The sequence below is a fragment of the Pinus tabuliformis genome, chromosome 1_2 (genome assembly GCF_031772625.1).
Source record: "Pinus tabuliformis cultivar Carrire ecotype Pingquan chromosome 1_2, CPIR1, whole genome shotgun sequence".
Taxonomy (NCBI): Eukaryota; Viridiplantae; Streptophyta; class Pinopsida; order Pinales; family Pinaceae; genus Pinus; species Pinus tabuliformis.
Genome location: NC_142298.1, coordinates 108,503,732 through 108,530,741, shown reverse-complemented (window position 1 = coordinate 108,530,741; position 27,010 = coordinate 108,503,732). Strand labels below are relative to the sequence as shown.

The 27,010-nt window shown below is 35.5% G+C and overlaps 2 protein-coding genes across 2 annotated transcripts in view; one reads left to right on the top strand and one right to left on the bottom strand.

Moving 5' to 3' along the window:
* Window positions 1-14,411, top strand: part of LOC149204733 (DNA polymerase delta catalytic subunit-like) — a 54,672-nt gene extending 40,261 nt beyond the window's left edge. The window contains exons 2-5 of the mRNA XM_089397196.1: window positions 13,443-13,517; window positions 13,665-13,754; window positions 13,889-14,052; window positions 14,321-14,411. Coding sequence (XP_089253322.1) covers window positions 13,443-13,517; window positions 13,665-13,754; window positions 13,889-14,052; window positions 14,321-14,411 — 420 coding nt within the window. The remainder of the gene's footprint in view (window positions 1-13,442; window positions 13,518-13,664; window positions 13,755-13,888; window positions 14,053-14,320) is intronic.
* Window positions 14,412-25,087: 10,676 nt separating this feature from the next.
* LOC149204732 (uncharacterized) lies at window positions 25,088-25,972 on the bottom strand. Its single transcript, XM_089397195.1, has one exon. It carries the CDS (start codon window positions 25,970-25,972, stop codon window positions 25,088-25,090), a length of 885 nt encoding a protein of 294 aa, XP_089253321.1.
* Window positions 25,973-27,010: the final 1,038 nt, after the last annotated feature.

The window sequence follows — 27,010 nt, the reverse complement described above, 5'->3', positions numbered from 1 at the left end:
CTTATCTTCTATCCTTATCTATTCTTTTGGTGCCCCTTGAGCTTCTTCTTCATCATAAGTCTGATTTGTTGTTGAAGGATAGTCCTCATCATCTTCGAAATCTTCAGATCTTACCTGCCTAGGAGTGTTTTCTTCTTCATCAATTACTACATCAATACTTGCAACAATTTTTCCAAGCCTTTTATTGTAACACTTGTAAGCTTTGTTGTGAGGAGAGTAACCAAGGAGAATGCCTTCATCTGCTCTAGGTTCAAACTTGCCAAGATTCTCATCAGTATTTTTGATATAGCATTTGCTTCCAAAAATTTTGAAATATTTTACCGAAGGAGTTTCACCATACCAGAGCTCATGTGGAGTTTGAGTGCTATTCAACCAGACATTTTTTTTGTTGAAAATAACAACTGCAGCAAATGCAGCTTCACCCCAGAAGGTTGCGGGAGTTCCAGACTCATCAAGAATAGCATGAGCCATTTGTTGAACCGTTCTGTTCATCCTTTCTACTACTCCATTATGCTGAGGAGTCCTAGCTGTAGAGAATTCCCTTCTTATTCCATGTTCTTCACAAAAATCGAAAAATTCATTCGAGGTAAATTATCCTCCTCGATCAGACCGGAGGCATTTGATTCTGTGATTTGATTCCTTCTCCACGAAGGCTTTGAATGATTTGAACTTTTCAAAGGCTTCATCTTTGTGCTTCATAAGTCCTATCCAACACATCCTGGAATAGTCATCAATGAATAATATAAAGTATTCTTCTCCTCGAGGTGGCCTTTTCCTAGAAGGACCACATACATCAGTATGGACAAGTTCAAGAGGTATGTTGGCTGATCCTTCCACAAGAAAAGCATTTGAAAGGTAACTTACCTCTGAATCTGCCAGCACCCCGTTGAAGGTTCTTGACAAAATTTGATTCTTCCTCTTCTTCTGATGTATGTCCTGACTCATAGTAATCTCCTTTTCTTGATACCTTGAATGCAGCTTCTCTCCTATCTGATGGTCCTCCTTTCCTCATTTCGTAATCAGCTAGAATTCCTTGCAGCTGTGACATGGTAAGGTTCCATAGCTTCTCCTTTTCTTCTATTGCAGAAACTTTTGTTTCAAACTTAGGGGACAAAGATCTTAGAACTTTTTCAACCACAACAACCTCTTTTATTTCTTCACCCAAATTTTCATACAATTAAAAATATCATCTACACGAAGGAAATAGTTAGCCACACTTTCATCATTGTGCATTCTGAGGTTTTCATACTGAATTCTGAGGGTTTGAAGTTTTGCTCGTTTTACATGTTCATCTTCTTCATAGCTCAAAACAATCTTGTCCCATATTTCTTTTGCGGATTTATACTGCATAACCTTGACGAATTCTAATTGAGATAGACATCCTAATAGAGTATTGACAACCTCTGCATTTGTTTCATATTGCTTCTTACCAGCCGAATCTATAGGAGTTGTGGATTGAAAAGTGTAACCTGTATATATGATATCCCAGACTTTTGTACCAAGAGATTGAAGATAGGTTGTGACTCTTACCTTCCAATAGACGAAGTTGGTCCCATCGAAAATTGGTGGCCTAATAGATGCTTCTCTCTCGCAGTTGGTCATGATGATGGATCTTGCTTCAAGCGATCAAGCTTCTTCAGAAGGACCAGCTCTGATACCAATTGTTGGAAATAATACTGAGAGGGGGGGTGAATTAGTATTATCAAGTCAAATATTCCCTTTTCAAATCCAGATCATATACGCTACTTCAGTTAATGAAAACCACGTATATACGCAAATACGTAGAAGGAAACCCGCATATACCATGCAAACTTATAATCTACTTTATCTTACAGATGTTGATTATTAATCTGTGTATCAGAATCAAATAAATACTAACCAGAAACAATAAAACAGAGCAGAAGAAAATAACACAAAAGAACACAAGATATAAGGTGGAAACCCAATGTGGGTGAAAACCACCTGCTGCAATTCATCTCTATCTTCCTTTTAATTAGAAACTTCTTTTTACAATGATTATGTACTGGTGCAGTCCTTTACCAGTATGCAGGTTACAACCTGCTGAGAACTACAACCCTCTCTCGTTCTCCAGCTTCTCCTGGGAGGGAGCTAAAACCCCCTTGGCTCTTGCACTAGCGAAGATACTAGTACGTAGGTGCTGACCTGGAGAAGGCTACAACCTTCTCTTTCTTCCAGGGACCACGTTTCATAAATTTTTAGACTAGATCCATAAACATCAATCAATCATCAAGAATTTCTGCATCAAACAATCTTGTTTTCACCAATTATAACTAAATCAAGTAGACACTTCTCTAACAACTGTACCCAAAGCACAGTAACAGTAACCACACACCAAATTATCAACCCAGAACACTGCAACAATAAACAGAAGCAGCTAGAACCCAACTCAACAGATGTACGCTACTTCAATAACCTAAAACCTGCATCCATACGCTTCTGTGTTTGGACCAACCTGCGTATACGTTGTTTTTATTCACTGAACCAGCGTGTATACGCGCCTTCGCTTCATTGAACCCGCGTACAGATCTATAAAGGATAATTCACTCTTTCAAATATTCAGACACTAATTAACCCAGATTATCAGATTTATAGATCAAGCATGCGCCACATATAACAGATCAAAATCATATAAAGATACTATTATTCAAGCCTTAAGATTATGACCCACCAATATAACTTATCCTTCTCTTTGCGTTAAGGTTTCTCCATTCAGATCTAGATCTGCACCATAACCCCAATCACCAATATTTCATATCTAGCACTTATTAGATATTCAATTAACTCAAATGATCCTTTGCCAAATGATCTCCTTCCTCTTTTATAGTCTTAGGCCTTTCACAATAACACGGTCCAAAACCATAATAAAACAATACCATGGACCTAATACTTGGGATCAACACTTCTGACGAGATACCATGGTCCAAAACCATAGGTTCAAATACCAAGGACTAAATACCATGGACCAAAAGTAAGTTCTCCAACATATACGCGCTTTTCCTTGCGTGAAAGTGCATGGATACGCATACGCGCCTTTGTAACGTCTAACCCGTGTGTATACGCACCTTCGTCTAGGTGAACCTACATATATATATTTTTCCTTCATTCTGAAATCTGTCACCAAAGTGAGTTGCCATCAAGGACAACACCTGTGCCATAGCTCTAAATCAGTGCAACAATGCCAACAAAAAATATTTCGAAGACTAATGATGTTGTTGAAGATATTTGTGGACCTCAGCTAATTGAAAATATGAAGTTGCATCAAGAAGCTGTTGAAATGTGGCAACAAGAATATTCCAATTTTAATTTGTCCTTGAACTAAAATTGAGAATTACAATTCGAATTTAGTCTCACCTGCTTCTTGAAAAATAATTAATTAATTCATCTTGAGTTGATTAGTTGGATAAATTCAAGCTACAATTCTTTATGAAGTCATGCAACAGTTATCCCTTAATTATGGAGATAAGGATGAGTTGTAGTTGTGTTGTAATCAGTTAGCCTTGTTAACTGAGTTATGTCTAGTTAAATTAGTTCCAGACAGTTTGAAGAACTAATTGTGAGTTCAGTCAGTTAATGCATGCATGCATGAAACTAGTGTACTCAAAATAACTGAAGATTCTCTCATAAATAACTCATGCATGTCTATTCAGGCAAAGACCCAGTTGAGATTAAAGACAGGGACAATGTACTATTAGCTGCAATAATTTTCCTATCAGAAAATATCTTGCATGAAGAAGGAATTCATTCCTTGAGATTTGCACAGTTTTATAGTGTGTTGGATCAATGTGTGAGATCAGTGTCACACAAGGTTACAACTGGATCAACCAGGGAAAAATGCACAAGGAAATAGGAGGCTTGGAGGGCAAAGGATAACGCATATGAGCAGTCTAATCTGTCTATGAGCAGCAGTGAGGGATTGTACTGAGAGCTGGATAGCTGTGAGAGATAAATATGTGTGTAATCCTAAGATATTTCCACTTCTAAGATAATATAGATAGTGGGAATTTTAGCTGACGCTTTCCCCAGAGTATTCTTATGTGTTTCATGTGCATTGATTCTGCTTCAGGTTATATGTGTTCTACTTGATCTTGTTGAAATCTATTAAGCTTCCGCAAGTTTGATTGTAGAAGTATATTAAGCATTTTGCTTTAGTTATATTGCATTGTCAGGTTAATCTACAATCAGAATTTCTACATGGTATACGAGGAAATGTTATCAGAGCTATGAACAATATATGGAGAAAAGAATTTGAAGTTTGAGGTTAGGGATTGCAAGTACAAATCGAATTCATCTCATACTTCAAGTTGTTCAATGGTGTTCTACGACTTGATACTCCAGTATGCCATGGAAGGCATCTCAAATTACATAGCATGGAAGGATAGAATGGAAGCGGTATTAGAAGACAATGGATTGAAGGATTTCTTTGATCAAGAAATCCCCAAGGCAACTACAGCTAATGGACAAGAATTGGCTGAATGAAAGAAGTGTGTGGCGAAGGCGAGATAGATTCTTCTAGAGGGAGTTCGAGACCATATATTGTCTCGAGCCTCCATGGGAGGAGACTATGTTTTCAATGTGGAAGGCATTGAAGGACCTCTATTAGAATAATAGTGACCAGAGGAAACTGGCGCTCAAGGATAAGCTTCGGAAAATCAAGATGGAGAAGGGCGATACTATTTTTACATATCTGAACAAGCTCACCAAGTCTACAGATATGAGCTTGGTAGTGTGGGAATAACTACTGTCAATGATGATATGGTGAGCCTTGCCCTCCTCAGTCTTCCAAAGAGTTGGAATAGCTACCCGGACTCTGTCAATGCAAGAGAGAAACTGTCAGATTGGGAATGATTGTGGTCAGATCTCATGTGGTAGGCCCTTAGCCTTGTAAAAATTGTGCTCCCTTGCTCACGTCACTATTGTGTTGGCACGTTTTGCATTGGTAACATGTCAGCCATGTCTTCTTAGAGTTTCGTGTGGAGGTTCTTCCAACAATGTCGCTAAGTTTGACACTTAAGCCAACTTTGGCTATGCACCAAAGGCTCAACTAAACACCTTTAATATTTGTAATGCTTTGACTTGTTTTCACCAACTTTGTCTGGCTCTATCTCATGATCCAAGAGGCTATTTTCAAGTGTCTTTGTACCATTGGAAAGCTATTCTAGAGCGCTTTCTGGCTGAGTGAGTGTGATGTAGTCTTTGAGATCATTTTCTTCCTAAAAAATGGCTTCAAATTCTTTTATTCTTTGCATGAATCTTCTTGATCTCCTCTTCAAATTCCCCCATGAATATGCCTTGGCCTTGCTTTACAAGAAAAAATGCTTCCCTGCATACAAAAAAAAGGTCTTCTCTGTTATATGGAAGAACAAAGGGACAATTAGCAGGGTACAACATTGGCTCCAACTAGGGACAATGCCTTACTGGAAAGACAATGAGAAGCTGCAAACTAGTAGCCTTGTTGGGCATGGAGTCAGAAATATATTGAATCTGTAAAACTAGAAAATCTAATTGAAACTTATAAAAATGAAATGCATAACTATAAATTCTCAACAATGGAAATTAAATTCTCATGTAATGAGCTTATTCATATACAAATCATACTAATTTTACTCATATACAAGGGTTAGTTCACTCGAGTGAAGTCATCCTTCCTTGACCTTGAATATTGTTGTATTCACTTCCAAGCTTGTGAACTCGTAAGTTACTCTAGCCCTTGATAGTAGAGGGAAACTTATTTCCTTTTTCTGAAGAAAAAAATGTTTAAGTGCTGTTTAATGTTCATTTTATTATAAAAATTAAAAATAGACTTTTAGTTTTATTAATTCTATATTGTGTCGAAGATGAATATAAAATAAAAATAATTTATATTGTAATATCTTATAATATATTAATATTTTCTTATCATTTATTTTTTTATGTCATCAACATTTTACTATTTAATTTTGATCTAGTATCATTTATATTAACAATATTTTGAATGGTGCTCTTCTTTTAAGCCCTCCATCGAAAAGCATTTTTAAAGAACATATAAAATTATTAAAAATGGAATATTTGACAAAAATTTCACCAACCAATCTTTTTTTTGTAAGCGTCGTGTATATGTTCTATTGCTTTTCAAAAAGGATACAAAGTTTACGTACACATCCAACAATGTTAGATGGCCTCAACCTGCTCACTAGGAAATCAAGCATGTTGGCCATCTAACCACATTGTAAGCCATCCAAAATCTAAAGGTTCTCAAACTGTCTAGTAGTGCCACGTCTGTATAAATATCTTTGTTTCTCCTAATATCTATATAACTAAAACATAAGAAAAAATACTATAAAGCCATCATATGAGCCACACAAATTTTTCAAGAAACAAGACCCTGTTAATCAAACTATTACTCATCAGCTGAATCAATAGGCATCAGATCTTTAGTGCTAGAACTCGACAACTTTGTCTCAGGGGGAAAAGGGATGTGCTTCTCAATCGGGTTGAGGTGAACATTTTGGAGATGAATGTGGAATTGTATCAATTGAAATTCCTTATGAATTTCCTGCAACTCGGACCCTTGTTTAGGTGGCCCGACAAAACTGGATCCTATTTTTGTTGCCACTATGTTCTTCATAAGCTAACAGAGATAAATATTCTATTTGTGCTGACTGTAAATTCCATGAGAGTGACAGAGATCCGAGACTATACGCTTCCATTCCTCCAAGTTTATATCATAGTTCTCAGCGTGTTGCTTAAGATCCATTATCCAACTGGAGATAAATTGGTGAAGAAGTGAAGTCTTGGTGTTGAAATATACTTTAGAGGCTTCTCGAGACTTCCCCATCGAGCCTCGACCTACTCTTCCCCTAGTTAGATGATGCTGGGGATGGTCATCGCCTCACCCTCGACCATTTTTGTGGCTCGGGGCCTCAGCTCCCCGACTATTATTTCTTTTCTCGGAGGAGGAACGATCCAAAAGAATGCATTGCAGACCACCAGACAAAGCAGAATGTTGAAACCAAGAAAACCCATAACCAACCTTGATGGCAACCGACCACGGCAAAACCCTGTCCACTAAGAGCTGGAAGGTGTGAGAGGTTTACCACACCATAAAAGGTCTAGCCCTGAAAAATGATTAGACATAATTAAAAGAAATAGTAAGCAATTGATATAGAAGACCCATATTGCCCCACTACAATGACCCAACTGCAACCTAAAGGGCCATACTTGAAGACTTTCATAGGTTTGAAGCCCTTTGAACACATATCTCCAATTCGAGAAAGGTAATTCTTTAAAAAATTAATCAAGATCACCCAAACTTGTTGGGTTGGCTTCAATGAAGTGAATTGCTCAGAAATCCATAAACCCAGTAACACTAAATCGGTGCCCAACAATAATTCCTAAGTACATAACCATCAAAGAAAGAAGAATTCCGAATAACACATAAATCTTAGAAGGGGATGCAGGGCATAGAATGCGTATAACCATTCTTTCCACAATAACAACCTAGTAACCCTTAGTACTAGCCACACCTATTAATTTAGAGACAGTTGTGATGATATTCATGTAATGACAGAGAACCATGCTAGAGGGGAGGGAATTAGAAGTAAGTAAGAGAGTATAACCACACCAAACATTTACTAACTCAGAGGTGAGGAAGTAGAGGAGCCGTCCATCTACATACATGCCTAGAGCTTGGACGAATCTCTTACCCAGTGCAGATGATCACACAATAGTTCTAAAATAAAACGTCAAATCCAAATTTGGTGATCGAAACTTATACCTTCCAAATATCTTAACATCACACATTGCCACCTTTCCCTTGCGGGGAGATAAATGAGGGACGTCACCTAACCACCTTACCTTTTCCATTGTTATTACTCTATCCTTGGCTTGGTTCCCATCGAGACCATTACACCTACTCACACCCTGATTGGGGAAATTTCCTTGATCATTTTAAAAAATTTCTTGTCTTTCAAAAAAATTATTTCAGCAATTTACATTTTTCTTAAAATTGCTTTGCTCCAATTTTATAAGATACAGATGGTCAAAATTTTATCATATACAGATATATATCTATATATATATATATATATATATATATATATATATATATATATATATATATATATATATATATATATATATGTATATATATATACATATATATATATATATATATATATATATATATATATATATATATATATATATATATATATATATATATAGATATATATATATATATATATATATACATATACATATACATACATATACATATACATACATACATACATACATAAATATATATATATATTAAAAAATTGAATATTTTGACAAAAATTTCCCCAAGGATTTTATAATTTCCTTATTAAATATTAGTAAGATTTGCCAACATTTCTAAAATAAAAAATAAATTTCTCTATTTAATTTTTAAAATCAAAGCATCGAGAAATCGATATTGTAAAATCAATATTGTTGTTTGTTACAAAAGACAAGGTCAATGGTAACTAGGGTTGTAGTTGAAGAAAAAAAGACACATGGATGAAAGAAATAAAAAAACTCAACAAAAGGAATTAGACATTAGTTTGGGTAACAATAGTTAACGAGTGAAAATAATTAATAGTTACTTTCCATAGCAACTTGGAGTAGTTTGTAATGACATGTCAAGATACAAAGGTAGGTGGCAATCTTGTTTGAGATATGATAATTTAAAAAAAAATAACAAATAATTTCCTCACGAGGAAAAGTGATAATCATGGTTGAGATATGATTATTTGGCCAAAGAGAATGGAATTTTCACAAGAGGATTGACACAAATCAAAATGCATATAAATCACCCATCGAGAATCATTCATACATACATGTAACCAAATAAACTTTGTTGAAATTAATTTTGAGTTAAAAATATAATAATAAGTATTTTGTTTGCAAAGAATGTACAATTGCCACTTTATCATACTTTGATGTCAAAATGTTGTACTTTGCATACCACAACAAGGGAAAAAAATTGCTCCTAATTCATTGCAAGAGGCTGACATAACATGAAATCTACAAAATGTTTCTCCTACTATTGAAATGTTATGAATTTTAGAACAGCCAAAAGCAATAGTCTTAGATGGATTTCCATGCATGCTCCAAGCTTCATTAATTAAATTGGATGTTTTAATCATTGAAAACGAGTCAAGATGTAGAGTGTGATGAGAAATGATGAAAGAGTTTTGATGTTCAAGTAGGGTTGCAGAGATTGTTGACTCCAAACATTCATCTAGTTCACATTTGGTCTATAGTTTTACGAAGGCATGAATATTCTACCCCACTTGTTTGAAACTGTGAGGGGATAAAATTGCTTCTGAGGAGATAGATCACTTAAGTGATAAATATTTTTGTAACGGCTCTATGGCTTTGAATTTTGTTGTATTCACTTTCAAACTTGGGAACTCTTAAGTTACTATAGTTCTTGATGGCAGAGGGAAGACTACTTCCTTCTTCTGAAGAAAGACCACGTTAAGTAGTATTCAATGTTAGTTTTATTATAAAGTTTAAGAATAGATTCTTAGTTTTATTAATTTTAATTTTGTGTCCAAATTGAATATAAAAAAAAATATCCCACGGGGCTTCGGATTGATGGTGAATGGGTGCACTGTTAGGACACTCCTTCCAATAGGTCACTGGTTCAAAACCCCCGTGGGTGCTTACCTACCAAGAAAAAAGAATATAAAATAAAAATAGTATAGATTGTAATATCTTATAATATATTAATCTTTTGTTATCCTTTATTTATTATGTCATCAATTTTTTCTATTTCATTTTGACTTAATATCTTTTATATTAAAAATATTTTAAATAGTGCTCTTCTTTTAAGCCCTCCATGAAAATACATTTTTATAGAGAAATATTAGTGGCTATACTATTTAGATGGAGTAATTTTCATGATTTAAAACAAAAAAGATTTTAGTAATTTCGTATCTTTCCTAAAATTGGTTCGCTCGAATTTTATAAGATACAAATCAATTTTTTTTTTTTTAAATATAAAATTATAAAAAAAATAGAATGTTTTGGAAAACTTTTTGCCAATCAAATTTTTTTTTGTAAGCGTTGAGTATATTTTCTATTCCTTTTCAAAAAGCATACAAAGTTTACATACACATTGAACAATGTCAGATGGCCTCAACCCGCTCACTGGGAAATGAATCATGTGGGGCATCTAACCACATTGTAAGCCATCCAAAATTGAAAGGTTCTCAAATTGTCCAGTAGTGCCATGTAGGTATAAACATCTTTGTTTCTCCTAATATCTATATAACTAAAACAGAAGCATAAAGACTGTAAAGCCATCATATGAGCTACACGAAATTTTCGAAAAACAAGACCCTGTTAATCAAGCTATTACTCATCAGTCGAATCAATAGGCATTGTATCTTTGGCACTAGAACCCGACAACTTTTTCTGAGGGGGAAAAGGGATGTGCTTCTCAATCAGGTTGAGGTCAACATTTTGGAGATGAGTTTGATATTGAATCAATTGAAATTCTTTATGAATTTCCTGCAACTCAGAGCCTTGTTTAGGTGGCTCGACAAAACGAGATCCTATTTCTTGTACCACAATGTTCTTCATAATCTAATAGAGATAAATATTCTATTCACACTGAGTGTAACTTCCATGAGAGTGACGAAGATCCAGGATGATACGCTTCCATTCCTCGAAGTCTATATCATAGTTCTCAGCTTGTTTCTTAAACTCCACTTTCCAACTAGAGATAAATTGACGAACAAGTGAAGGCTTAGTGTTGAAATATACTTCAAAAGCTTCCCGAGACTTACCCACCGAGCCTCAACCTCCTCTTCCCCTAGCTAGATGATATTGGGGATGGTTATCGCCTTACCCTCGACCATTTTTTGCAGCTCGGGGCCTGAGCTCCCCGACAATTATTTCTTTTCTCGGAGGACGGGCAATCCAAAAGAATGGATTGCAGACCACCCGACAAAGCAGAATGTTGAAACTGAGAAAACCATCAATGGAAAAACACTATCCACTAAGAGGTGGAAGTCATGAGAAGTTTATGAGACCATAAAATATTTAGCCCTAAAAATTGAGCATAAGATAAAGAAACAGTAAGCGACTCACATAGCAGACCCATATTCCCCCACAACAATGAGCCAGTCGTAACCTAAAGGGAAAAAATTGAATAATTTCAGAGGCTTCAAGGCTTTTGAACACATATCTCCTAGTCGAGAAAGGTAGTGCTTTACAAAATTAACCCAGATCACCTAAATTCATTGGGCTGGCTTTAATGAAGTCAATTGCTCAAACATCCATAAACACAGTAGCACTAAATGAGAGCCCCACAATAATTTATGAGTACATGGGCATGAAAGAAACAATAATTTCGAAGAATACATAAATATTAGCAGGGGATGATCGACGTAGAACGCGTATAACCATTATTTCCTCAATAACAACCTATGAACCCTCAGTACTATTCACACCTATTAATTTAGAGATATTCATGATGATATTCATGTAATGACAGAGAACCATTCTAGAGGGGAGGGAATTAGAAGTAAGTAAGAGAGTATAACCACACCAAACATTTACCAACTGAGAGGCGAGGAAGCGGAGAAGCCACCCATCCACAGCCATGCCTAGAGCCTGTATGTAGCTCTTACCCGGTGCAGACGATCACACAGCAGTTCTGAAACAAGACATCAAACCCAAATTTGGTGATTGAAACTTATGCCTTCCAAATCTCTTAACATCACACATCGCCACCTTTCCCATGCGGGGAGATAAATGAGGGACGTTGCCTAACCACCTTACCTTTTCCATTGTTATTACTATATCCTTGGCTCGGTTCCCATCGGGACCATTACACCTACTCGCACCCTGATCGAGGAAATTTCCCCAATCATTTTTTAAAAACTCTTCTTTTCCAAAAAAATTATTTTTGTACATTACTTTTTTCTTAAAATTGGTTTGCTCCAATTTTATAGGATACACATGGTCAAAATTTTATAAAAATATATATAAAATTATTAGAAAATTGAATAATTTGAAAAAAATTTCCCCAATGATTTTAAAATTTTCTTATTAAAAATTAGTAATAATCGCCAACATTTCAAAAATATAAAATAAATTCCTTTCTTTAAATTTTTAAAATCAAAGTATCTAGGAATGGATAGTGTAGAATCAAAATTGTTGTTTGTTACAAAGGACAAGGTAAATGGTAACTAGGGTTGGAATTGAAGAGAAGAAGACATGTGGATGGAAGAAATAAAAACCTCTACAAGAGGAATTACACATTAGTTTGTGTAAAAATAGTAACAATGAAAATTATTACTAGGTACTTTCCATAGCAACTTGGAGCAGTTTGTAGTGACATGTCAAGATACGAAGGTAGGTGATAGTCTTGTTTGAGATATGATAATTTGTAAAAAAATTAACAAATAATTTCCTCAAGAGGAAAAGTGATAATCATGGTTGAGATATGACTATTTTCCCAAAGCAATGGAATTTTCACAAAGAGAGTTGACACAAATCAAAATGCATATACATCACCCATCGAGAATCATTCATACATCATTCATACATACAACAAGGGCAACAAATTGCTCCTAATTCATTGCAAAAGGCTCACGTAACATGAAATCTACAAAATGTTTCTCCTGCTATTGAAATGTTACGAATTTTAGAATCGCCAAAAGCAATAGTCTTAGATGGGCTTCCATACATGCTCCAAGCTTCATTAATTAAATTGGAGGTTTTCATCATTGAAAATGAGTCAATATGTAGAGTGTCATCAGAAATTTTGGAAGGGTTTTTATTTTCAAGCTATGTTTCAAAGATTGCTGGCTCCAAACATTCATCTAGTTCACATTTGTTCTATAATCTTTCATAACTGACAAATTCTAAACAATCACTATACATTTCCTTTTTGAAAGGAAGCTATTTGATGCAAGAGCCCTTAGAAATGTCTGATTTCCACAAATGTTTATCTGAAGTTAGAGAGTCTCTTGATGGAGATTTTGAAACAATCCGATCATAATCCATGAAATCCTACATGTCCCCCATGTTGAAATCGAGCAACAAGTCGTGTCATCTCTCCACTCCCTCCTCCATCTCCCGAAATCTATTACATCATAATAAAACAATATCATGAATCACATGGAGAGCATTGTTGATGGCAAAAAATGACCTCATCAACATTTTGGAAGACCACTCGGTCATATATTGATGTCGTGTTTTAAAGCCAAGTTGCCTCTAGTTTACAGAGGGATTACCACACCTACCACCAATGTGCCAACACAATAGTGAATGATAAAAAAAATAATTCACCCAGCTTTCAGGTCAACATTGATATCTTTTTGAATGATAAAAAGAATAATTCACCCAACTTTCAGATCAACATTGATGTCGTGTTTTAAAGCCAAGTTTCCCCTGGTTTATAGAGGGATGATGCAACTGCTCCAACTGTGGGTGATCGCGTTCCATATGTCATCATAAAGGCTGCAAAAGGTGCCAAGGTAATAATTAACCCCTTCTGTGCTCATCATAAGTCTCGATATTGCACTAAAAAATGGTTTTTTTAATTATTTTGTTATGTTTTATTTGGAGGCATAATTTACAGAGGGATTATGGATATAATGACTAATGTGTTTACTTGGGCTCAGGCATATGAGAAATCTGAGGATCCAATTTATGTACTGGAGAATAACATCCCTGTTGATCCACAATATTATCTGGATAATCAACTAAGCAAGGTGAAAGACCAAAGCATCATCACTTGCAGTTTATGCTCTTTTTGAAAATTTCACCAGTGTTTCAAATATATCTTGATAGATAGTAATTCTTTCCAACTAAGTGTTTTTTATTAGTGCTTGTTTTTGCTCTGTAGCTGTTGTTGAGAATATTTGAACCCATTTTTAAGAATGCAAGCAAGGAGCTTCTTCTTCATGGTAGTCACACACGAGCATTTTCCATATCAACTCCTTCAAATAGTGGAATTATGAAATTTGCCAAGAAACAACTCAGTTGTATTGGTTGTAAAACACCTATCAGGTATTTAGTTAATATAAGTAGAGGGTGTCCTGCATGTGGTTTCCTTGATTATAGTAGTGCACAATTGGGAGTAACTATTATTTTAGTTTGGCGCTTTAAAAAGCTACTAGGGTTCATCTTTTTGATGTGGAAAAATCTATGAGGTTGCATGATTCCATGCCTGCTCTCCTTGTAAGAAACTGTCTAGCTTTCTTATAATAAGAATGTCTGGTTAGGTTGCTTCATACTGAAATTCATGATGTTACCTGATTTCATGTTTCCATTGCAGCAAAGAAGATCAGACACTTTGTTTGCATTGCAAAGGAAGAGAAGAAGAATTGTATCAGAAAACAGTTGCAAATGGTAAGCTGGTATTCTAATACCATTACTCTTTATTTGGAGAATTTAATGTAGGCCTTGTGTCTATTGTTCTCACCTAGATTTTCTATCATATGACACTAATATTTGATCAATTCCAGTGAGGGAATTAGAAATGCTATTTGGTAAACTATGGACACAATGTTAGCGGTGCCAAGGCTCTCTGCACCAAGATGTTCTTTGCACAAGGTTTTTGAATGCTATATTTCAAGTGTTACATTTTCATAACATGATTTAAATTTACATTAACGATGTATTTTGTAACATTTGTGTGATCATGTATTTTTTTTAATTAATAGGATGTTTTTTTTTTTTTTTTTTACAATTACTATATCTTTTATACTTACATTGATGTCCTATCCTTATTGTAGTCATGACTGCCCAATATTTTATCGTAGGAAGAAAACTCAGAAAGACCTCACTAAAGCAAAGGTGCAACTAGAGCGCTGGTAGTTTTGAGGATGATTCCTGTGTAGCTTTTATTTTTTTTTATTATCGAATATTTTTGTTTTCCTGAATTTTCTCTGGTGTATGTTTCTCTGATTGAATGGACCATAGAATTTATTTGGTCCCTGAATCAGGATCAACATGGTTTATTTATTGTACAGTAATTTCCAAGTCCTTGTTATTTAATGTTAACCAACTCGATATACCTTTTCTCCTTGCAAATGAGATGGAGAAAAAGTCAAAATGGATACATGCTTCCGAAGGCACACCCTATAAATGCAATGTGCACGCATATCCCAAATTTTAGGAGAGCACACATTATAAAACATAGATCTGCAAGCTTACATATGTATATCCAAATATGCATATAGTTGAATGGATGGATGGATGGATAGGTAGATAGAGATGGATACACAGATAGATTGGCAGGAGAAAATCTGAGCCAGAGAAGGACACAAAAGAATAGGCACTACGCACAAAGAAGCCATCATATTTCTCCCTCTTTCAACAATTTATGCTAATTTGAAAACTTTACTGGTCATTGCATGATTGCACCCATCAAATGAATAATCCGATGATGATTTGACAATTATACCACAAAATTAAAGGGTATATATTAGCAAGGCCCTTGGAACATTTCTTCCCATCCTCAAAGCAAATTTAGAGTCTTGTATGTCATCTTCATGATACTAATTAGAATGCTTAGATGACCAGCCTTAGCAATCACGATTCACAATGATCATGAATAGAACTGAACCAACCATCTATTGATTTGCATATCAATATTTTTCTGGCTGGTATATTGGATATAAAGTTCCTTGTGATGCTCTACTCAACAAAAGTCATGCTACCACTCATATCTTTGGGAATTTTCTAATGAAGTGTGCTACTTGAAGCATACATTTTCTGACTTTCAACTTTTGGTGCACAAGAACATGGCCTTACCTATAGTGCCATTTTAATTTTTACAAAGTTGTCTATTCACATTTATTAGTAGGAATTTGGTTAACACCTTTAGGAGAAATCAAACTTGTAGCATTTTTTACATAATGGCGTGCATAAATCAACTAGGGTTGTGTGAAATTATAATTATATTAACCTTAAGGTGAAAGAATTTTGTGGACCAAGAAAGGTTAGACTAATTATTTTCAGTACAGACGATAAAGTTTGCGTGATGGTCATATAGCATTTAGGGTGTACTTTAGTCACGCACATTTATAAAGTACGTGGTACCATAATGGTACTTTCCTTGCCGATATTAGTGCACAATTGAGATATGATAATTTCCTTCCTTATCGTAGTGGACAAATCTCCTCTACCAGATGAAATAATAAAAGGTAACATGAAGAGGGTACAATAAGGAGAGAGAGGGAGACAAATATATGGAGGAGGGAGAGATGGGGATACAAATATTAATGTTGTTTTATCGTTTTATCATTTTATCCATAAAATAATTTGATTATTTTAATATAAATAAAATTAATTATCAAGAATAATATGATAATTTCTTAATCAATACTATTATTTATATTATTTCAATATTTATTATTATATATTTCAATCAAAATATATGTTGCTATTGAGATCCAAACAATGTAATAAAAAATATTAATGGAAAAAAATTAATTTCACAAATAAAAATTAACTATTATCATTAAGTAATTGATAAGAAATAGTAATGGTTTTATATTAAAAGTTATAATCTCACTTAATAATAACATTGATATGGAATATTTGATAACTGTGCAGAGGGTCGTTCTACAATCTAGTATAGGTGAGATGTGTAAGCATAATGTAAGTATGTCAACAGTTTTGATATGTTTTACTTAATACTCAAATTAAAAAGTATATAAATGTAAAATGTAAAACGTAAAATGTAAAATTCCGGGTAATGTAATGTAAAATGTAAGGTACAAAACGTGAAATGCATGTAAAATGTAAAATGTAATGTAAACTCTAAAATGTAATATACATAATGTAAAATGTAATGTAAGGCACAAAGCTACTGATTTAATCAGAAGAAATTATTGTTTTTATAATGTAAGGTTAATCTTTATCGGGTTATTTGTTTATATACTATTATTCTTATAATAATCAATAATTTTGATTATTATTATTCCAATAATAATAATAATAATAATCTCCATTGTTAGAGGGGGTTGGAAGTGGAAAGAAGGAATATAAGGAAGAAACACCATGTAGAAGGTTGGACATACACAAAATCCTATGCAATAAATTATCTCAGGCTCCATTATCTAGGTTCCTTGTGGCTTGATGATTTGGCCTTGCCTCCTCCATTGTATTCCTCCCATGGTTACTTGCTAATTCACTTGTGATTTTCTCCCTCTGACTGCTTAACTTTACCCTTTTTGGATGTGGCCCTTCTTGTATGGCATTACCTTTCACCCATCGGGATTAAAATCTGTAGTTGGAAGATGTGAGTTGATGTGGTGGCATTGGAGGTTCTCTACACTAGTTGATGGTTTAACGAGGTCAAGCGTTAGAGGCACAATCGAGAAAAAACATTGAAGGAGCAAGAAACTCGAAACTCAACAATTAGCGTGTCACATATCTATAGGTCGGGAACACAGTGGAGTGACGCGTGGGTAGGAATGCAATGTAGAGAGATTTGGTAATGACACATGGAGTCACTAGATTAAATGAAAAGTGGATGGGGTAGGCCCTCAGCATTGCAAAAATTGTTGTCGCCTGCTCACGTCACTATTGTTTGGCACGTTAGTGGTAGGTGTGGTCTCCCTACACCAGTGGGGTGAATGGAAAAGGTTGGAAGTAGGGCTGGACTCCCCTGAAGTCAATCTCAGTCATTGATCAACCATTCTTGAGAGTTGATGATGACCATTCCATGGGCTATTATTGGTTTATCAATCACACTATTTACCCCAATAAAATTATTTTTGAGACCAAGCGGCCATAGAACTAATGGTGATAAGCCTACTATTTGCTCGTTTATTAGATGTTTCCATTTAATGTGGATGTTGGGCCCCCTCCTTTTATATTTTTACTAATTCTTATTTGTTATCCCTTCTGGATATGCCACCAGGGTGTTAATGCTAGGTGGACTTTGCCCTCTTAGTTTCATCCTGATATTTCATCTGTATGCCTTGTATGTTTCCTTTAAGGTGTTACTATCACGTGGAACCCACCTGCCTAGTTACATACCAACACTTGGTTTCAAACCATATGCGGGTCCTCCGGGATATACTCGCGAGGGAACAACTGCCAGGATGACATTATCTCAGTATTCTATTCCTAATTCTTAACTTTGTGCACTCGTATCACGTCATAAACGTAACTCCGTCAAGTGGACCTCACCCACTCCTTTATACCATCCCTCAACTTTATTTCAATCTTAACATTCTATCTGGGTAACTCCGCTAGGTCAAGCCAGCTGGGTTAATCCCACTTGTGGCCAATAGAATTGTTTTTCATTCGTAACATGTCAGCCACGTCTTCTTAGAGTTTCGTGTGGAGGTTCTTCCAATAATGTCGCTAGGTTTGACACTTAAGCCAACTTTGGCTATGCACGAAAGGCTCACCTAAACACCTTTAATATTTGTAATGCTTTGACTTGTTGTCACCAACTTTGGCTGGCTCTATCTCATGATCAAGGGGGCTATTTTCAAGTGTCTTCCTACCATTGGAAAGCTATTCCAGAGCACCTTCTGGCTGAGTAAGTGTGATGTAGTCTTTGAGATCATTTTCTTCCTAGAAAATGGCTTAAAACTCTTTTATTCTTTGCACGAATCCTCTTGATCTCCTCTTCAAATTCACCCTTGAATATGCCTCGGCCTTGCTTTACAAGAACAAATCCTTCCCTGCATACAAAAAAAAAGTCTTCTCTGTTATATGGAGGAACAAAAGGGAAAATTAGGAGGGTACAACATTGGCTCCAACTAGGGACAGTGCCTTACTGGAATGATAGTGAGAAGCTGCAAATTAGTAGCCTTGTTGGGCATGGAGTCAGAAATATATCGAATCTGTAAAACTAGAAAATCTCCTTCAGACTTATAAAAAAAGAAATGCAAAAATATAAAGTCTAAACAATGGAAATTAAATGCTCACGTAATGAGCTTATTTATATACAAATCATACTAATTTTACTCATGTGCAAGGGTTAATTCACTCGAGTGAAGTCATCCTTCCATGACCTTTAATATTGTTGTATTCACTTCCAAGCTTGTGAACTCTTAAGTTACTCTAGCCCTTGATAGTAGAGGGAAATATATTTCCTTCTTCTAAAGAAAAAAATGCTTAAGTGGTGATTAATGTTCATTTTATTATAAAGTTTAAAAATATATTTTTAGTTTTATTAATTCTAATATTGTGTCCAAAACGAATATAAAATAAAAATAATTTATATTGTAATATCTTATAATATATTAATATTTTGTTATCATTTATTTTTTTATGTCATCAACATTTTACTATTTAATTTTGATCTAGTATATTTTATATTAACAATATTTTGAATGGTGCTCTTCTTTTAAGCCCTCCATGGAAAAGCATTTTTAAAGAACATATAAAATTATTAAAAAATGAAATATTTGACAAAAATTTCGCCAATCAATCTTTTTTTTGTAAGTGTCGCATATATTTTCTATTCCTTTTCAAAAAGCATACAAAGTTTACGTACACATCCAACAATGCTATATGGCCTCAACCTGCTCACTAGGAAATGAAGCATGTTGGCCATCTAATGACATTGTAAGCCATCCAAAATTTAAATGTTCTCAAATTGTCTAGTAGTGTCATATCGGTATAAATATCTTTGTTTCTCCTAATATCTATATAACTAAAACATAATCATAAAGACTGTAAAGCCATCATATGAGCTAAACAAAATTTTCAAAAAACAAGACATTGTTAATCAAACTATTACTCATCAGACGAATCAATAGGCATCGGATCTTTGGCTCTAGAACTTGACAACTTTGTCTAAGGGGGAAAAGGGACGTGCTTCTCAATTGAGCTGATGTGAAAATTTTGGAGATGAAGTTGGAATTGTATCAATTGAAATTCTTTATGAATTTCCTGCAACTCGGACCCTTGTTTAGGTGGCCTGACAAAATTGGATCCTATTTCTTTCGCCACTGTGTTCTTCATAAGCTAACAGAGAAAAATATTCTATTTGCACTGACTGTAACTTCCATGAGAGTGACGGATATCTGGACTATACGCTTCCATTCGTCCAAGTTTATATCATAGTTCTTAGCCTATTGCTTAAGCTCCATTTTCCAACTGGATATAAATTGATGAAGAAGTGAAGGCTTAGTGCTGAAATATAGTTTAGAAGCTTCCTGAGACTTCCCCACCAAGCCTTGACCTACTCTTCCCCTAGCTAGATGATGTTGGGGATGGTCATCGCCTCACCCTAAACCATTTTTGCGGCGCGGGGCCTTAGCTCCCCCACTGTTATTTCTTTTCTCGGAGGAGGGACAATCCAAAAGAATGGATTGCAGACCACCTCACAAAGTAGAATGTTGAAACCAAGAAAACCCATAACCAACCTTGATGGAAACCGACCACGGTGAAACCCTTTCCGCTAAGAGTTGGAAGGTGTGAGAGGTTTACCACACCATAAAAGGTCTAGCCCTCAAGGTTGTAGAGTAAGTTTCATAATATGAAATTTAGTGTAGAATATATATTATATTGGTATATTATGATATAATATTAGATATTTGTATATTACAATATATAACAATAAATTCATTGTAAAATATATTTACTTTATTTATTAGTAAGAAAATTTACATGTTTTTTTTATAGTTATAGAAGAAATATCAAATTATATTTTAATATGCATTTGATACTTATTTCTGTTTTTTTTTAAAGTTAGTCGCAACATTCTTGAACTGATTCCAATGTTTTGATACCTACTTGTTTCAGATATTTACTTACGTCTCCTCCTATTTATTGATATTGACGTTAAATTCTTGTGGTCGCATTTGGAAAAATGAATTTAAATTCATTAGAGTTAGTGGAAACATTCATGGGATTTTTTTCAATGTTTTAATACCTCCTTGTTTAAGTTATTTATTTCCATTTTCCATTTTTTTACACGGCCACCAAAAAATCACTTAATTAAAAACATTGACATTAAATTTTTATGTTGTCATTTGTTACCATGAATTTAAATTCATTCCCCTAATTTCAATTACTTTGTACAATGTGACTTCCATGTTTTCACACAAATTACGTATCAATTAATATGGGGATTTTTCTATATATATTGGGATGATTTCATCTTTGTAGAGTAAGTTTCATAAATAAGTGCTAACGATATGAATTAAAAGTCAAATAGCTATTTGTAAAAATGCTAAAACAACTCATTAATTAAATGTTATTTTTCAAACCTAAATGTTGAAGAAATGGATATTTTATTGAATTGAGGCTTCTGTGATCCATAATAATTGTAATAAGAACATCGGCGTAAATCACATGTAGAAAGACCTTTGTTGATGCGTTTCGAACCAACCAGTGTGGTTCATCGTCAGGACAAGTTGAAGAAATAGATCCAGCTTTGCATGTTAAATAGTCTGAGCAGAGCCTCCAACGGCTAATTTTGACTTAGGGACCAAAGTCAAAAAGTCAAAATTATATTTTGTGATCATACCTTTAAAATATATGTATAAATTATTATAAATAAAATAATTTTAATAGGTGCTTACGTTAATAGTTAGTTAAAAAGGTATTATTTAATAATTAAAATTATAAGTTATTAGAAATATTCAGTTATAGAAAGGCCTTTCTTTTAATAACAATATATATAGGCTATTTTTAAGATAATAGTTAGTGATTTACGATGAAGTTCTTATTACAAATGAATATTTTATTAGTTACAATCTAAACTACTTCAATTGTGGTGCCTAGAATCTAATCATATGTATTGAATTTAAGATCACATCATATAAAAAAAACTAAATTCAAAAAAAAAAAACATGATAAATTATTCCAAAAGAATTTATAAGAAAAATAAAAAAAACACGGTCAAGAAAAATTACTTTAAACCCTTATTTTATTCTCCACCATTTGTAATAGGTTTAAAAAACAAATAATAAAAATCTGATTTATTTGTAACCGTTATTGTTTGCATACTTGAATGTAATATTGTGATGAGTTAGCTTTTCTGTAAAATCTAGCAAGAAGACACCGTAGGATTAATATTCTGCTAAAAGAAGTCATAGAAACTAATATAGTATGTTTTTAAAAAGTTTTTACATTTTTTGGAAGTTCGTAAGGCATTTTATGGAACTTATTTAACCATCTTTCTTGATTTAGTTTAATAAATGGTATGCTAATTCATAAGAGGATGCATTATTTAATACATACCATGATATTAACACCAATTTACCAAAAGATGTATATATATTCAAATGGAAGCATGAACCCGAATTTCAATAATTATCTGCTAAATTACATAGCAGGCTTTTAATTAATATTTTTTATTATTTTTCATTTCAAATTTTCTTTGTTTTTTAATATAAACAGTGTGATGATAAAAAAATAATTCACCCAACTTTCAGATTTAGAAAGTAACATGTAAAAGGGTTTTACCTTATGTTATTCTTTGCACAAGTCCTCTTTAACCCGTCTTCAAATTCAGCCTTGAATATGCCTTAGCCTTGTTTTTCTTTCTAATCCCAATTTTTTCTTATGGAGTTTTCAATCCCTCCTTATATACAAGGACAAGTCTCCTCTACTATATGAAATAATAAAAGGTAATATGAAGAGGGTACAATAAGGAGAGAGAGGGAGACAAATATATGGAGGGGGAGAGATGGGGATACAAATATTAATGTTGTTTTATCGTTTTATCATTTTATCCATAAAAGAATTTGATTATTTTAATATAAATAAAATTAATTCTCAAGAATAATATGATAATTTTTTAATCAATATTATTATTTATATATATATATATATTTGTAAGCTGAGGTGGTACTCTTTCTATTACTGGATAGAAAATAAAACATTACATCATATCAAAAAACTTGCAGACCCGCTCACATGGGGAAACCGGGTGACTAATCCATCTATAGTTTTTTATAGCCGCCCAAAAGTAAAAGGCCCATAGTATGATAATCTTAGCCAAATAAACAAGGCAGTCTTGAGAGTTCCTAGTACTACTATTCTGCAGAAAATACATATCTCTATTTACATCATGCAAAAAACTATAACCAAAAATACTATTAGATCTTTTAAAGATATATCATGTCAAACAGTGTCCATTGCCGGTTGCTGACTTGCTCCTTTCGCTGCATCTTTCTGGTCTCCCTTCAGCAGCTGATGAATTGCATCCAGCTTCTCTTCTTGCCTCTCCATCGCAATGCGGATGAAGCTTAATTCCTTACACATGTCAGGGTTTCCCTGCGCCAGCTCCACCATCTCCTTAGCCACTTGCTCTAGAGCCTTTGCCAGCAGCCCCTTCATAACCCAATATATGTGCAAAGATTGTTTAAATAGTGACATTCTCCCCCTTGTATGCCCTGGATCATGAAGCAGGAACTCCCACTCCTCCATGTCCTCTTCAGATTGATCTTGAAGAGACTCCTCCTCCAAATACTGCATAATTCTTCTCACTGCTGGGTTGGAGTTACGCTGGTAGGCCCTTTCTGCCCGCCGGACCCTGTGATTCACCGTCCTCCTTGCCTTTTTAGCCAGATTCTTGTCTTGCCTGGAGTTCTCTCCTTCTTCCTGCGTCTTCCTATTCTGTCTCCGGCCCCTTTTCCTGTTCAAGTCCACGCCTCTGTCGGGGCCCCTCTCTCGTTTTCTCATGCCATAACATCGAAACTTAACCTCCTCCGGAGCAGGGTAATTCTCTTGCGTCTGTTGGTACTTGCCGTTCGCTGCCCTGTCCTGAGAGAAAGACCACACATTCCCCTCGCCCTGTGGAAGCTCTTCCTCCGACTCATCCTCGATGTCCTAGACCTTGATTGGCTGGTCATCATTCATAATTCCTTTTCCTTTCCTGCTCTTATTCTCATCAGCTGCATTATACTGCTCCCCTGTCTCCCTAGCTTTTTGTCTTGTTTCCATACTGCCCGTGGGACTGGCGCAGAGAGATCTCAGGTTCTCGGAAGCTTTTACCTTTAGATGTTGTTTCTCAGCAGCAATGTCCGCACTTCTCCAAATTGGGAAACAGCTTAGTAAGTGATCTCACATCCCCAATTGGGTATATATCGATTTCCTATCCCTATCGTACCTCCTTGGCTCAATTTTTGTTTGCCGCCGATAGCTTTCCGAGATGACGATTCCCCCGGCCATCATTCCCTGATTGATTCCCGCTGTCAAAGGATCTGACAGACCGCTCCGACCTCCTCTAATGTCTCGCTCATTTATTGCTCCACCTCGGATGTCCTTCTGGGTCGTTCTCCACGCCCGCCGCCACTGTACTAGCCTGTGTCTTATGATCATATCTTTCGTCTGTCCCGTCTGATTTGGGATCATTACTCGGGACCTCCACGTCCTCTCATTGCTCCAGCTCATTGATCCTCGTGTTCCCACTTGTAGCTTGATCATAGTCTGATTTAATTATTTCTGCCAGGTCCTTCCACTCCCTGTGCCCGCAGACTGCTCTCCATTGATTATCCACCGTGCTGCCCCGACCTTTACAGCCCCAGTTTGCCATGAAATCGGCCGCCTGGTTTCCTTTCCTTCTAACGTGGTTTATAATTTTGTATTCAATTCTTTTCAGAAGATCTGCAATTTCCTGGATAATTCCTGCCGTACGCCAACTATTTGTGACCTTCTCCCAATCCCGACCATTACTAATCTTTTTCAGAGTCTCGACCACAATCTGAGAGTCTTCAACAATTTCTAAATTGGTGTAACCGTTTCTTACAACAATTCGCAATCCCTGGTGGAGAGCCCAGAATTCTGCCTCGTTATTAGTCATTTCTCCACCCCAGTCTGCGAAAATCCATCTTACCTGCTTGTTACTATCCCGGAAAATGCCCCCAAAGCCAGCTTCTCCCGGGTTCCCCTTCGAGGCCCCGTCGAAGTTTAATTTGATAAAATTTCCACTGGGGAAGCTAAATTTATCAGGGCTTTGAGTCCGCATATCCAATTGAGAATTCTTCTTGAAGTGAACCATCTCAAACTTTAGGTTTAAATTGTTCAGAATGCCCTCCTCAACTGGGTTGGCCTTCCAATCCTCTCCATCCCACTTTTCAACCAGGATTGTTTCCCGCATTAACTTGACTGCTCTTTCTCAGATTACTTCAGGTTCTTTTTCTGTATTTTGAAATACCCTGCGATTCCTCTCCTTCCATATCATCCACATTACAAACCCTAAGATGAGACTCCATGCTCTTTTGACCACTCTACACTGGAAAACCTCCTTATTCCATTGAAAGATTGTTTCAGTGAATTCGCTAGGAACTATCTCGGATTTACCAAATGCTCGTTTGGTGTTTATCCACAGCTTCTTTACGAATGGACACTTAAGCAGAAGATGATTTCTGGTCTCCGTATCAGTGTTACATAGACAGCACCTCGAAGGACCATTGAAGCCTTTTTTTTGAAGTTGATCCCAGGTTAAAATCTTATTCTTAGTTTCAAGCCAAATAAATATGGAGACTTTTGGCCACCAGTTACTTTCCCATATCATTTTCCAGTCTAGATCCTCTTCACCTCTGGTTTGGGTATCAGTTAAGAAATAAGCTTCTTTGGTGGTAAAAGAGCCCTTCATAGAATTCCCCCACCTAAGGATATCCTTACCTGTGCGGGCTCTAATTTTCCTAGATTCAACCTCTTTCCTGTAAGCTTCTTGATGATCTTGACTGAGCTCTCTATCCCACTCAGTCGGGTCAGTCCAAACTCTCCAGCTTCCATCTGGGTCATTAGCTTTCCAGTAGTCTCTAACACATATTCTATCTCCTGCTATTCTATCCCGAATTTGATGAAGCCTCTGAATTCGATTCATTCTTTCTTTCTGTTGCCACCTATCTTCCCAGAAGTTGGCTTCTTCTCCCCCTTGGATCTCCCAGAAGGTATGTTTTTCTACTAGATCTCTGTTTTGACGCGCAAGGTCCCATATTGCTAACCCTTTAGGAGTATCTCTCTGATGTAAAATCTCAACTGTGGAGTCAGGCATATTGTATTTGGTCTTCCATATGACTTTCCAAAGATCATTACCTCCCCTAAGCCAGTGCCACCAGAGCTTAGCTCCCAATACTCTATTAAGAGTTTCAGGATCCCTCAACCCCAAACCTCCTCCCTCTTTTCTCTTAGTTACCTGGATCTAAGAAACTAAGGCCCACGTTTTCTTCTAGTTAGTCCCTCCCCATATAAAAGTTCTAATGATCTCTCGGATCTTAGCACATACTCCTAAAGGGGCAGCCATTATCGACAAGGGATAAATGGGGATAGCTTGAAGGACAACTTTTGCCAGAACTATCCTTCCTGCTATATTTAAGACTCTGAAGGCCCAATTTGCTACTCTGTTTCTCAACTTATCCAGAACTCCTTGCCAGTTTCTCATCTTTTTGGAGGTAAAGTCCAATAAATTACCCAAGTATTTCGTAGGCAGTTCTCCCCTCTTGAAGCCCAATAATCTTATAAGATGAGTTTTGACCTGCTCCACTGTATTAAATATGAATATACAGGATTTATCTCTGTTAATTTCCAGACCCGAAGCCTCAGCAAATAAGTCTAGAATTTTTTTAAGTTGTCTTACTTCTTTAACCGTTGGTTCCCCGAATAGCATTATATCATCAACGAATTGTTGATGAGTTAGAGGCAGATTATTTCCCCAGAGCTGTAAACCTTTGATTCTGTTTGCTTCTCTTTCTTTTTTAATAAATCGACCCAGACCTCCGGCTGCTAGGATGAAAAGAAACGGAGATAGTGGATCTCCTTGTCTAATCCCTCTAGAAGCATTAAAAGTTTTTGAGGGAGTACCATTAACCAAAATAGAAAAATTTGGAGAGGAAATCAAGCTATGTATCCATCTAATCCATCTCCTATTAAAACCAAAACTTCCCAACACTTCTTCCAAATAATTCCAATTAAGCCGGTCATAAGCCTTCGACAAGTCCAACTTGATCATCATACCCTTTTGCTTCTTTGTTTTTAAAGAGTGAATAACTTCTTGAGTTACAACCAGCCCATCAAGGACCTGTCTACCTTCAAC